General features: G+C 29.9%; 1 protein-coding gene across 1 annotated transcript; it reads right to left on the bottom strand.

Moving 5' to 3' along the window:
* Positions 1-13,940: 13,940 nt before the first annotated feature.
* Positions 13,941-14,966, bottom strand: LOC140180310 (uncharacterized). The gene has a single exon (XM_072220776.1). It carries the CDS (start codon positions 14,964-14,966, stop codon positions 13,941-13,943), a length of 1,026 nt encoding a protein of 341 aa, XP_072076877.1.
* Between the last annotated feature and the right edge of the window lie 747 nt (positions 14,967-15,713).

The raw sequence follows: 15,713 nt of genomic DNA on the forward strand, positions 1-15,713 counted from the left end.
TTATGAATTCAATTAGTTTTTAATTTTCTTTGTTATGACAATGGAACAGGCACAAGTAACAGAAATCTATAACAATATACAATGTACTTTCTAATGTTGCCCTTAATGATAGAGATTCTCCCGTACATGCGTCTTTTACTTTAAATAAAAGAACTTTCACCGTTAACAGCAACACATGTTATTCTATCTTATTTTCATTCTGTTTCACTAATAGTTGTAGGAACCATAACCTCTTCTTCAATTCTTTATTCCAATAATTTATCCATTTAATTAATTTTATCCGTTTTCAATTTTTCTTACTTCTCTTTCCAAGTATGAATGTGTTTCTCTGTATGTAACAATTATTTGGATGAATTTTTGTAATTTTCTGAACTAGATAATGACTATGCCAAATGTTGATTTTTGACGCCATGTACGAAAGGAGGAAAAAAATAATTAGGGGTGATAAATAATTTTTTATAGATCTTATCGTTTTATTTTGGGTATATTCTTTATGTGAGTACTTTATACCAAGTTTGATCTCATTATTCAATTTTTAGTGCTTCTCCTCTTGCCATTAGGTGCACTATTCTATATTATTACTGTTGCCATCATTCTCATTCCCTGAATATCGTGATTGTATCGCTTCCATCTTTTCCTCGCTTTCATTTACTACAATTGCAAATTTTATAACATTTTATTGTTGATATTAATTTCACGCATAACTTTCACCTTCATTTTCCTTTCTTTTCAGTTTACTTACCAAACTGTATTCATTCTTATATATTTTTAATCTATCTTTCACATACAAAATTTCTCTCATCAATTTAATTTAAAAAAATGATTATTTTTTTTATCTGATATTTATTTTTTAATTTTGTTTTGACATGTATATACCTATCAATAATGAACCGAAGAACTCTCATAAATTATTTTGTTAACTCATTCTTATATATTTTTAATCTGTCTTTCACATACAAAGTGATGAAAAAAAATGAGAGCTGCCATAATGGTATTATGGTAATTGATTGCGAAAAAAATAAAATAAGACAACATAATAGTGACGGTGAGACGATAATAGTTATCCATGTAAAAAGAATGATAAGAAAAAATGATAGTGTATAATATGATGAGATGATATAATCAAAATAAAAATTAATAATTTTAAAATAATAATAAAATTAAAAATAATTAAAGATGTTTAATATAAGATTAAAAAATTTTTTTTATCTATTCGAATTATACATAAAGATAACGAGTATTTTGAATATAAAATTTTAAATTTACTTCAAATTAAATAAGATTGAAAAAATAAATAAATTTAATATATAAATAACTAATTTGTAAACTATGTTAGTAAATTTTTATCTTAATTTTAGTATACATAATAATAATATAACTTTTTAAATTTTTTAATTTAAATTAAATTATTTTATATTTTTTACATATCTTAAATAATTTAAAATATTTAATTTTTTTATAATTAATTTTTATTTATTGATATCAAATTTATAATTTTAAAAACAAAAAAATAAAAAAGCGGCTGAACAGGCACTTTCAGCAGCTTTTCTATTATTTTTAAGAAATTAATTTTATTTTTTTGTTAATATATCATTCATTATTCAAATTTATTAGATAAGTATTTTTTATTTTAATGTTGATGTGACTTTATTTATATCATATTTTATTAAAATTAAAATTACTATAAACCAAAATATAATTCAAAAAATAATGATAATAACATTTTTCTGATTCAAAAAGAGTATATATAAACCAAAATACATATTAGTTATTTATAAAAGATAATTTTTACTTAAATGTCAGATAAAAGTACTATTATTTTAATATTAAATTGAAAAATATATTTTTTTATCTATTAGAATTATAGATGGAGATAAAAAATATTTTGGATATAAATTTTTAAATTTGCTTCTAATTAAATAGGATTGAAAAAAAAATAAATTTAATAATATTTATAAATAACTAATCTTTAAATAATATCAATAAATTTTTATATTAATTTTATTACACATAATAGCAAATTAATATTTTTTAATCTTATTTTTTAATTTAAATTTATTTTTTTAATATTTTACATGTTAAATAATATAAGATATTTTATTTTTTTTATAATTTATTTTTAATTATTATTAAATTTATAATTTTAAAATAAAAATATAAAATTAATTTTTAAAACTCAATAGAAAAGCGGCTCAACAGGCACGATAGTGCCTGGTGAGCCGCTAGTTTGTATAAAATAAATCGGTTTTTTTTAAACCATATAGTAACACGTGTCAACCATCCAAAAGCAACTTCACCTGCAGTCGACTGCAGGTGAGTTTCCACCTTTTTTCAGACTAATGTACTAGTATTAGAAAATTCGAAAACTCTCTTCCTCATTTGTCATTATAAAAATAATATTCTTCTGTACAATTAATTTCATCGAGTACATATAAAGTTTTTAATCCTCATAAACCATGAAAGGAGTAAAACAGATTATGTATGCATGCTTACTATTCATAAACTATGGAAAGAGTGTTACGATTTATGTATTTTCTACATTTTTTATAAACCGTAGACAAGATACCACTGTTTTATATAATTTTGTAAAAAGTAAAAGAAATTTCACGATTTATATAGAATAAAAATAGGACAAATAAATAATTTATTTTTAATTGTTGTATTTGAGTAAATATTTAGTCCATTTATTTTATTTAGGTGAATTGTCCTATTTTATTTTATTTTATTATTACTTTATATATATATATATATATATATATATATATATATATATATATATATATATATATATATATATATTTACCTTGTTTGATACTGTGAGGACAGCCCCATCCATGATGATTATGGCAATGTGCAAGGTCATATAAATAATTATATAAAGGCATAAGAAGGACATCATTACACATTGTAAAAACTAGAAACTGTCATAATGGCCTAGTTACCTATTTAAATTTTTTCTATAGTAAAATAATCAATTAATGATACACATAAATTAGATTACCATATTTCAAAATAATTCTGGTAAGGAGTATAAATAAGGCTAATGTTAAATTTGATAATTAAAAAAAAGAATTTAAATTAAATCTTTTAAAATAAAAAAATTAATAAAATAATAAAGTGAGAGATTAATTACTATTTTATAACTTCAATAAAATATATAGGTAAGTTCTGTGGTGACCATGTTTTGTGGTGGTTAATAGGTTAAGATTAATTATAGTTGACTGGCCAATAAAATTAAGAACTTGTTTGGGTGAGCTTTTAAAAAAAATATAAATTACAGTTTCTAAAAAAAATATTTTTTTATTATTTTTTTAGTATTTTTATTTTTACTACTAGAAATTTGTTAAATATTCTAAAAAATAAAAAATATTTTTTTATTAAAAAAAATATTTTTTATTAAAATAATGGCACCCAAACAAATACTAAGACACATGGATAAAAAAATTAGTTATTGTATGATTAATTTAAAAAAAAATGGTAACTGAAGGAATATTACCACAATGACAGAATGGTAATTACAGGTCCTAGACCATTTTTTGATGGATTGGGCCTAGAATGTAATGGACAATAAACAAAAAACAATGAAATTATAATGGTATATTCCAAAAACTGTGTCAAAGTGAAAGGAAATAGTAATTGGACCCCAGTGAATTAAATAGTTAGAATTAGTTAAAAGAAAAAAGGGATGATGCAAAATAAAGTAGTCAGCAATATATCCAGTATGAAAATTTGGGGAAGTCACGGTGCTGTTAGAGCTTCAGAGTCATATTGGTAAAATTTAAAATTTGAAATTAAAAACTTTAAAATTTGAAATTTGATATAAAATAATTGAATAGAAATTTTTAAATTTAGAGTAATATGTAAAGTAGTTTTTTCTATTTATTTTTATTTGGCTAAATAATCAGTCCATTGTATATATATTGTTAAAATTTTTTGTTACCTTTCTAGCGAAGCTCATATTATAATGCCTAATCCTTAAGATTTTATCGTAAACAATAATTGTTTTCATTTGTATCAATAATAAAGTAAAAATATAAATTAAAATGAAGAAAATTACTACTATTGTTAATATTTGTAAAACAAAATTTTAAATGGTGAAGTGTGAAAATTTATACTACATTTATACAATTGTAAGTCTTTAACATTTTTTTTAAAAAGAGTAAATTCTCACTCAGTTGATGAACTTTAAAATTTAAATAATTAAATTAATTATCATAAATGCTAACTATGGAATAATTTTATTATTTTTTAATCTATGATACATTACTTATATTTTATAGATGTTTTAAGAACCATAAAAAGGCGTAAGAAAATAATTGTTGTAACTTGAAATCAAAGAATTTTGTACTAAACACTAGAAAGGTAATGAAATTAAATTTTATGTGAGAGAAATCTTCATATATTGTTAGACTTAAAAATTATTTAAAAGGATAATTTGATTTTATTATTAAAAAAATTAAATAATTTAGATATAAAAAATATTATGAATTATATACACTATTCTAGATCATGAATCATCAATTCTACATTCTAAACCTTTAACTTAATGACCCTTATATTTAGTTGGGGAAAATATATTTTTTATTCTTGAAGTTTGGCAAAAATTAAAAAAATATCTCTAAGTTTTATTTTGTTTTAATTTTATCTCAAAAATTTTTTATTTGTATTAAACATATCCTCGATGGCTGAATTTTCAAAAAAATTAAGACCAATCTAATAATAATGCATAAAAATTATACTTGATTTACTTGTATTGAGAGATTATTCTTATGAAATTATTGTTGAATCAGTCTTAAATTTTTTTAAAAATTAGTTATTAAAGGTATATTTGATACAATCGAAAATTTCTGGAATAAAATTAAAACAAAATAAAACTTAAAAATATTTTTAAATTTTTTGTCAAACTTTAGGAACAAAAAATATATTTTATCCTATTTAATTTATTATAATCGGTAATAATTTTAAATAATTAAATCTTTCAATCTAAATATCAATAGCTACAGCAACAGCGTAAACACTAACTTTAATACCATTATTGGTTGCAAACACAAATCTTTTAAGTTCAACCGTCTCCAAATTTAATGTGTGAACAACATTTTATCTTTAAAAAAATGAGATAAGTCTCAATATAGTTCCTGAAGTTGCACTCGAACTTCATAGTAGTCCCTAAACTTAAAAGTTCCTCAGAGTCATCCCCAAACTTGCACTCCAGGACTTAAAGTGGTCCTTCCGGCAATTTCAGCACGCGTGGCGCAACCAAAAAACTTAGCTGGCAGCGTTGGTGACGCGTGGGGCTTACAGAAACGACGTCGTTTTGGCTGTGGCGCCAAAATGACATGAAACGACGTCGTTTCACGCTCACTACGTCCCTCCCTCAACGTTTCAATAACGTATTGTCTCCCTCCTCTCTAAACACGAAACAAACACAACACAGAGCGAGGTTTCTTCTTCTCCCTCCCTCAATCTCCAATGGCGCATGTGCAACTGCATTAACCGCACCGATTTCGTAGTGGAAGACTTTGGCTCTGGAGCATCGCTGTTTTCCTCGCCTTCATACACATAGTTGGGAAGCCTGGTTTTTCTGAAAGAGGTAAGCCAAAAATGAAAAAAAATGTGGTTCCTCTGGTTTTTTATATTGTTGTTAATCTAATATTCACAAAAGTTCATACCGTTTTTTTCGATTATAATTGGTGGGTATGAACGCCTCTGTTTTGTTCTCTGTGCTAGGGTTTGATCACTACTGGCTTTCGTAGTGGTTTGGCCAAGAAAATTGTAGAGTAGGAGTGTTTCTTGTGTTTTGATGATATGAAAAGTGTTCTTTTATGTGTTAGGGTTTACTGCTGTTAGTGGAGGAGTTACCAAAATGTTAATGTGTTTCAGGAGAATGACTCTGATCAATGAATTTGTTAAACAGAGTTTGCATGATCACAGTAGAAGTAAAGATCTTTTGGGAGTTGAAATTTTTTGTAACTCTGATAATGAATTCTGAATTTGACTGATTAGTGAGAGTGATGATGAAAATTGTAGAAGAGAAAATTCATGAATGATTTTAAATGATGATAAGCTATTATCTGAAGTTTAGCCGAAATGTGCTTCATTTTACTATTTTTCTCTTGGAATACACAATTATGATACTGGTTAGCTTTATATAGAAGACTTTTGGGAACTTTCTTTTTTTGCCAAAAAGTTTCCAATGACTACACTTTTTCGAATAGAAAAAAAAGGTCCTAATGTATATTATTACTATTCTTGAATGTCTTGAAGGCGTGAGGAAGCATTGCCTATATTCAAGAGGAGACTCTTAGGTGCCTTGCTGGAGTTTTCTACTCAAGAATTGCAGGTTCAAGTACATTGGTTTTTGACAATGATCTTCTTTTCAAACATTTTATTTATGGCATGTAGGCACAATTGTATCCTTTTGTCTTCTGAATCTATTTTTCTCATCATTCATTTTGGTTCCGAATGTCCATGCTTATCCAAAAATAAATAGCTTCACTCATAGTTAAGCACACCTAGTTAGTGTTTGAAAATGGTTTCTGAGATACAAATATAGAGATAATGAGACAATAGTGATGGATACAAAGAGAAATGTATTTGTTAATAATTTTAACATTCGGGAATTCTGTAATAAAAAACAAAAACAATTCTCAGCATATAGAATAAAATATACTCTATTCTAACATCTTGGTCAATAAAGCTAAATGTGTATACCATGCTCCATATAATTCTATTGTAGAAGCACTCATGAGTTAAGACCTTCCACATCTTCTGAAAAGTGATGAAATAAATTCACCATATGAATCTCTTTTTCCACTAGGCAGTTTTACTAAGCATTCATTCAAACAAACATGAAGTGAAACCTTGCAATCTATTTGTTCAGATTCAGAAATGCTTAATAATTATAGTCTAATTTCAGAGAAAAACCTAATGTAATCTTAATGTTGTTGTATTCGTTGTTGTGTGAATGCTGTTTAGGAATGCCATGTGTGTATGCGTGTGCTGCACTGGTAAAGGCTGGTAAGAGACCGAAGGACTATTATCATCAGTGGTTGATCATGGAAGCATATAATAACACATATGCCTTCCATATCAATCCAATTCCAGGTCAAGCAATATGGAAAAAATCATCATATAACAGACCACAAGCACCAAAATTTAGAAACAAGCCCGGACCACTTAAGAAAAAAAGAAGAAAAGATGCAGATGCAGATGAAGAGTCAAGTGGGAGTAAGAAAATGAAGATGAAGATGAAAAGAATATATAAAAAAGGTCGATGTTGTTGTTGTGGTGAAGTAGAACACACAAGAAGGAACTGTCCAAAGAAAGATGCTGCAGAGGCTGCCACTGCACAACCCACTGCTGCTAATGCTGGTGAAGGTTAGGCCAACTCTGCTGTCCCTGTCCCAGAAGCCCCAACCGAAATCAATCTTGACCAAAGTCAACCACCCTTGGAAGCAACTGATGACTCTCAACAGGTTCACGAGCTTATATGATTTTAAATTTATCATACTCACATTCTAACCTAATTTACTAACTATGTTACATTTTTTGGCTTATAGGTTCTACCCTCACCTGTTAGGCCGCCAAAGCTCCCTCTAAAAAGAAAGTTAGCCAAGCATTGTGAAAAACCAGTTTCAGGAAGTAGCAATTCACCAGTAACCACCCCACCTACTGCTACCCCACCAGGAAGTAGTCATACAGCAAGGAATTCCCCACCTAACCCTATGCAAGGTGCAACACAGGAAACTGCTACAAGGCTTGCAAATTTCATGAAGTTTGTGCCCAACCCTGGATTCAAGGCACCCGGACACAAAATGAAGATTAGGATGATTATGTTTAGGAAAAGCAGGCTATTTTTTTGTATCTATTTTGCTGATGTTGTTTACAATGCCTAAAATATTGTCCCAGTGTTGGAGATTTTAGTATTTGAATTTTATCAGGTCAATATGTCAACTACTTTGATATACTTGGTGTTTTGGCTCTATAATGTCTTTTTTGAATCAAACATTACCAATATGAATTATAAATTATGACTTTATTGAATTGAGTTTTCTCAGTCTTTTGTTTATATTTTATTCTCTGTTAAAGACTTAAGAGTAGTTCAAATCCTGTCCATTTCTATTTCATTGAAAAGAAATCCAGGAACAAAACTATGCATATAATCAAACACTTTAATTTCCATTTCTTTTAAACAAAAGGATAGGAACAAGTACATGAACAAGGAATGCATATAACATGCATGTCATTTGTTTTTTGCTAGATACAGTTGAACTTGCTGTCTATCCAGTTTAATACAAGAACACCAATTACAATCAGCAGCATGAACACAAACATCAAAATTCCCCCCATTTTTAGAACCCTAATTTCAGCTTCTAATTTACCAAATTTTCAAGCCATCTTCATCTTCCATTCTTCATCATCAACTGAATGTCTTGTTCTATCATCACATGGCATGGCATCTTCCAAAACTTTATCAACCCACATAAATAATCCACACCATTTCTTACCCACAGTCTGCAGATCAAAGAAAATTCAATCAGCAAAATTTATATCCATAAATACAGCAATCAACAACAATAATACTTACATTGTAGTTTGGGCAACACAGGAACGGTCTCCTTGGATTAGAATCCGTCCCTGACCACCGCAGCACCGGTCTCGACCCGCAGGCACACCATTCTGGCAAACGAGCTTCTCTGTTTCTGTTCATTCTCCTCATGATGCTTCCAAACGATCATGGGTAGTTCGAGCTCCCAACTGCATTACTCGTGCTAGCCATAACCTTCGGGCTTCAGAGAGGGAGAACAGAAGAACACAGCACCGACGAGGAGACAACAGAGTGAATAATGTGGCCTTCAAAAAAGGGGATTAGGGTTTTAACTTCACTTGAGGGACCAAATTGAGTCGGAAGAATTTACTCTGCCACATCAGCTAGCCGTTGTGAGTCCCACGTGTCACCAACGCTGCCAGTTAAGCTTTCCGGTTGCGCCACGTGTACTGAAATTGCCGGAAGGACCACTTTGAGTCCCGGAGTGCAAGTTCGGGGATGACTCTGAGGAACTTTTAAGTTCAGGGACTACTATGAGACTCGAGTGCAACTTCAGGGACTACATTGAGGCTTATCTCTTAAAAAAACAAAAACAAAAACTTTATAATAACTTTAAAACTAACTTTTCTAACAAAAAGGAGCTTTCTCTCAATATATACAAAGAAAAAATTTTAAACAACTCCTGATTAATTCGAAAGATAACTGAGGTCTTCAATAATTTTTTTTTCAACTTTTGATATTTATTTTTATGAGATTGATTAATTTTTCTATTAATAATTTTTATCTGTATTAATAGAATAAATCTATATGACATATTAAACTGTTGATTGGTCCATTAAAAATCAATTAGGATTAACAAATTCTTTTTTGGTAAGAATTTCGTTGTCTTTTAAGAATAATTATCAAAGCCATTTAGTTTTTATTTTATTTTTCTATTACCTTTTTTAATTACATTAGTTAATTTTATTGTGTAAAACTAAGAAATATTAGTAATTTTTAAATTGTTTTTATTTATAAAAATTAAGAAATATTCTTCACATCCAAGTAATTTTAGCATCGAAATTCATCCAAGCAATTTTAGGTCACGCGCTTTTTTCACTTTCTTCTTTCCGTACGCTTCTTCTCTTCTTCTTCTTCTCTTCTCCCCCGCGCTTCTTCTTTTTCTTCTTCTCACTCGTTTAAGCACGGAGCGTCTTATTCTTCTTTGTCTTCTTCTTCGCATTCCTCTTCCTCCTCATTATCCTCCTTCTTTTTCACGTGGTGTTTTCTCCTTATCGTCATTCTTTTGTTGTTGTTGCTGGCTTGCTGCTGTATTTTTTTATTTTTTCCTCCTTCTCTCCCTGGTGAAAAAGTAGTAGAAGATGAGAATGAAAAGTTTTGAATTGTGCAGAACAGAATTGAACCGAACATGTTATTATGGTGAAACAATTGTATAGTACTAAATGAATGGAATATTATCCATTATATAAATTCAAATTCGAATAGCTTTCTGCGTAATGAACCGAACAGGTACTCATGATGAAACAATTGTATAGTATTGAATAAACGAAACATAATTTATTATATAAAATTAAATTCAAACAGCTTTATGCATAATGAACGAGCACATACTCATGGTGAAACAATTGTATAGTACTGAATGAACAAAATATAATTTATTATATAAAATTAAATTCGAAACACCCCTCTCTCTACAATTTAGAGATTATCAATTCAATTCAATTCAGATTCAGATCACCTGTGTCTATTCAATTCAATTCAGTTCAATTTAGCAATTGTATTCCATTCAATTCGATTGAAAAAAATAATTCATTAGCAAAATGTTAGTATTGTTAGTGATGACAACAACGAAAGAGGAGGAAGAAGAAGAAGAAGGAGGATGAGGAGAAACAGAAGAAGAATCTGCGTGCACGAAGAAGAATAATCTGCGTGCGCGAGGAGGAGGAGGTATATGTGAATTTGAAAGAAGATGACGTATGCTTGTATTTGAAAGAATAAGAAGAAGAAGCGCGGGGAGGAGAAGAATATAAAGCGCATGTAATGACACTCTTTTAATAAGAATGATTTTTCTTGGTGTTGGACCTACTTGGATAAAACTTGGATGAAAAAATATTTAGATGTTTAACATAACCCTTTAAATAAATGATATTTAGTGATTAACATGTCATATAAGTATATTTTAAAGAGAGATCATTAACAGAGGGACTAGCCAGTCTCACAAAATTAAATATTAAATACCAAAAACGATAATTTTTTTTGTTTAAGACCTTATAATTCTTTAAAAAAATTATCAGAAACGGATTGAATATTCACTCGTATATATATAAGTAGACTATATTATTATTGATTGTTATTCTCTCCCAAATCATTTAATACATAAAATCTTGAAAGTAAAATACAAAAATAAGACAAATTAACTTTATTACTAATAAAATTAAATAATTTAGATATGAAAACGTTAGTAAATTATATATATATATCTTTTAGATTTTAAATCTTAAATTCTTAATTTAATAACTTTTAAATTTAGTTTATTATAATTTTTAATCTTTGAATATTCAAACCTTTTAATTTAAATTCTTTTGATTACACCATGAATATTCTTATATATATATATATATATATATATATATATATATATATATATATATATATATATATATATAAATATATAAAGACAATATTATTATTGATTGTTATTCTCTCCCAAATCATTTAATACATAAAATCTTGAAAGTAAAATACAAAAATAAGACAAATTAACTTTATTACTAATAAAATTAAATAATTTAGATATGAAAACGTTAGTGAATTATATATATATCTTTTAGATTTTAAATCTTAAATTTTTAATTTAATAACTTTTAAATTTAGTTTATTATAATTTCTAATCTCTAAATATTCAAACCTTTTAATTTAAATTCTTTTGATTATAACATGAATATTAATTTTGATATATTGCTGTTTACGATGGAACATTAAGTATTAGGTATTACAATATTTTACTTTTATTTTTGTGCTGTACAGTGGATACAATGCTTACTACTTTATTTTGTATAAACTCTTTTTTTATATCACATTCTAACCATTTAATTTATCGGATGTCCAATTACTATTTTCTTTTATTTTGATACATATTTTTGGAATATTCAACTCTAATTTCTTTCTTTTTTTATTGTCCATTTTATTTGAGGTCCAATTTATTAAAAAAATTATTCTAAGACCTGTAATTACTATTTTACCATTGTAGTAATATTTTTTGAGTTACTGCATTTACTTTAAAGCTAATCATATATTAATTATTTTTTTCATCTATGTGTCCTAATTTTATTAGTGTTTGTCAATTATAGTCAGCTTTAGCCATCAGAAAATATGGCTGCCCAGGATAAGACTCGTTGCCACCAATTGAAAATGTCTCTTCTTCTCTCATCCATAAGTCAGGGGTTATTAAGCTTAGTCTCCATATTATTAAAGATAGGGAGCATTGGAACAAAGCATGAGAAATTGATTCAGCCTTCAACATGCATCTTGGACAAGTGGCAGGAGTGGATGCGAACCGGCTATGAACTTGTTGCAACACTGGAAGCTTTTCATGAAGACTTTTCCATAGAAAAATCTTAATTTTATGTGGTAATTTCAACTCCCAAATGATATTTTAGACTCTGTTGTGTATGTTCTGGGGCCTCAATGAAGTAGGAGAATGAAAGAATCCATAAACAATTTTGTATCCTGACCCAACTTCATATATACCAGATTTTGTCAAGCACCAATTAACTTCATCCTCCTCCTCTGTTGGTTTGATTGAAAAAATTTTATTGCATATATCAACTGAAAAAATCGACTCAATTAGATTTCTATTCCAGCTTCTATCAGGATTTAGTAACGCACTAATGTAATACACTTGCAGATCTGTCGGGATTGTGAGTGCATTTTGAGGGACATTAAGGGGCACTGGTGGTGGGAGCCAGGGGTCATGGAAGATATGAACATTAGTGCCAGAGCCTATTTTCCATAACAAGCCTTTCTCAATCACCTTGCGCCCTTCAAGAACACTTCTCCAGCCCCACGACGGTACGCTTCCTATCTCTGCATGTAGGAAATCTGTATATCTGAAATATTTAGCTTTGAGCATTCTTGATAGAGTAAAATTAGGGTATTTCATTAGACGCCAACATTGTTTTCCCAATAAAGCCAAATTTTGCGCCCTTAGGTCCTTGATCCCCGCCCTCCATCTTTCTTCGGTCTCGTCATTGTGTCCCATTTAATCCAAACCATTCTTCGTTCTGCGCCTTTTTGACCCCACTAAAATTGCGAGAGCATGCTATGAATCTCAGTCAACAGCGTGTCCGGGAGCTTGAAACAAGAGAGTGTATAAATAGGAATCGCCTCCCCCACCGCTCTCAATAGCGTGTGCCTACCACCTGATGACAATAGACTTCTTTTCTAACCCATAATCCTCTTCTAAACTTTATCCTTGATAGCTCCAAAGGTTGCTTTCTTTGATTTTTGAACTATAGAGGGCAGTCCCAGGTATTTGTCTTGTGCTCCGATATGTTCAATATTTAGTGTCTGAGCAACTGCTAGTCTTGTGTTCTGAGGTGTGTTGTGACTGAAAAAGATAGCTGACTTATTCAAATTGACTTTTTGTCCACTGAAACCCTCATAGATCTCTAGAAATTCTAGAATACTTTGGCTTGTATTAGGTGCGCTCTTGCAAAAAGGATTGAATCATTAGCAAACAAAAGTTGATTAACTGTTTGGCATCTCCGATTAACTTGAACTCCTTGAATTAATCTGTTTTGCTCTGCCTTGTGTAGCAAGAAGGAAAGCCCTTCTGCACAAAAAAGAAAGAGATATGGAGATAGGGGGTCACCCTGTCGGATGCCCCTATTTGGCCTAAAATAGCCAAAAGGTTGACCTTCCACAACGACAGAGTAAGAAACAGTCGTTACCAATTCCTTAGTCCAGTTAATCCATTTAGCATCAAAGCCCAGCTTATCCATAATATACCATAAAAAATGCCATTTGACTCTATCATAAGCCTTGCTCATGTCTAGTTTAATAGCCATCTCATGCTCTGCCCCACTTCTTTTATTTTTCAAATAGTGCATACATTCGTGGGCAATTAGGATATTATCTGAATTGAGTCTACCTTTGAGAAACGCACTCTGATTTGGGCTTATAATTTTATTCATAATACCTTGTAATCGATGCACCATAACTTTAGAAATAATTTTATACATAACTGAAGACAAGCTGATCAGTCGTACCTGAGTCATGTCATTGGCATCTGGCATTTTTGGAATCAAACAAATTTGAGTATGATTGAAACTTTTTAGAATTCTGCCACTGTGAAAGAAACTTCTTACTGCCTTAAAAACGTCACCTCCAACTAAATCCCAAAAAAGTGAAAAAACTTAGCTGTAAACCCGTCATCACCAGGAGCACTCTGAGCGTGAATACTAAATGTAGCTCTTTTGACCTCGTCCATAGTTACTGGCCTTTGGAGCCTACGGTTCATGGAAGTTGTAACCTTTGGCTCCAAATCCTCTAAGTATAGATTCGGATCAGCCGAACAAGAAGAAGTAAAAATATCGCAAAAGTAGTCTTCAACTACCTTTGCAAAATCCTCCGGTTTCGATGCAATCTCATTGTCCCTCCCCACTAATCTCCAAATTCTGTTCCTTCGCATCCTTGATTGAAATTTCTGGTGGAAGAATCTAGTGTTCTGATCTCCTTCTTTTAGCCACTTGACTCTAGATTTTTTTTGCCAATAGCTCTCTTCTTTCAAATATGCCAGCTCCAACTTCTTCTCCAAACTGGTAATCTCCTCTCCCCCATTGATTCCAGCCACCCGCAACTCCTCTAGTTTAGCTTGAAGATCCTCAATTTCTTTCCGTGAGTTTGCTTTGTGAGTTTTCTTCCATTGAACTAGTCTATGTCTACAAACTTTCAACTTTTGGGTGAAGGAGAACATAGCTGAGCCTATAACTTCCATTCTCCACACTTCATTGACAATTCTCTTGACATCCTCTTCTCCACACCAACGTTCCTGGTATTTAAACCGCCTTTTACTATGCCAGGATTGAGGTTCGGTTTCCATCAAAAGTGGAGCATGATCCGAGCCTGACTCTGTGAGCCTGTGCACCACTGCATTCGGAAACTTCAACTTCCATTCCATCCCAACTAAATAGCAGTCAAGCATCTCCTTCACCAAATCCTCTCCTTGTCTTCGATTTGTCCACGTGAAAGGGCACCCCACCATTCCAATATCCACTAATTCGTTACTGTCAATAAAATTAGTGAATGTTGCAATGGTGGTTGCTGATTTTTGGCCTTCACCCTCCTTTTCCGCTTGCCTTGTTATATCATTAAAATCACCTACTATTACCACTTTTCCTTTCAAGTGTTGGCTCATTGTTGTAAGCTCCTCAAACTGTAAGGATCGAATTTGTTCCGAACAACTCAAATAGACACCAATGAACGCCCATAGCTCACTGCTTCCGACTTCCTTAATTTCGGCTGCCACAAAGAATTCTCCACTGCTAATAATTTGAACACTGATGCTGTCCTTCCAAGCTAGCACAAGTCCTCCTGCCACTCCTACCGGGTTAACAATATGCCAATTTTCATAGCCGCATACCCGAAGTTTTGCTTCCACCTGTCTAGATTGATTCTTTGTTTCACTTATAAACACAATTTCGGGAGAGTGGGATTTACAGATCCCTTTTAAGATCTAAATTGTCAGGGGTCTCTCCAAACCCCGATATTTTTTTTTGTTTAAAACCTTATAATTCTTTAAAAAAATTATCAGAACCAGATTGAATATTCACTCATATATATATATATATATATATATATATATATATATATATATATATATATATATATATATATATATATATAAAGACAATATTATTATTGATTGTTATTCTCTCCCAAATCATTTAATACATAAAATCTTGAAAGTAAAATACAAAAATAAGACAAATTAACTTTATTACTAATAAAATTAAATAATTTAGATATGAAAACGTTAGTGAATTATATATATATCTTTTAGATTTTAAATCTTAAATTTTTAATTTAATAACTTTTAAATTTAGTTTATTATAATTTCTAATCTCTAAATATTCAAACCTTTTAATTTAAATTCTTTTGATTA

The sequence above is a fragment of the Arachis hypogaea genome, chromosome 16, assembly GCF_003086295.3.
Source record: "Arachis hypogaea cultivar Tifrunner chromosome 16, arahy.Tifrunner.gnm2.J5K5, whole genome shotgun sequence".
Lineage (NCBI taxonomy): Eukaryota > Viridiplantae > Streptophyta > Magnoliopsida > Fabales > Fabaceae > Arachis > Arachis hypogaea.

Excerpts from the sequence above, each read along its gene's own strand:
- LOC140180310 (XM_072220776.1), bottom strand. The coding sequence starts at position 14,966 with ATGAGCCAACACTTGAAAGGAAAAGTGGTAATAGTAGGTGATTTTAAT.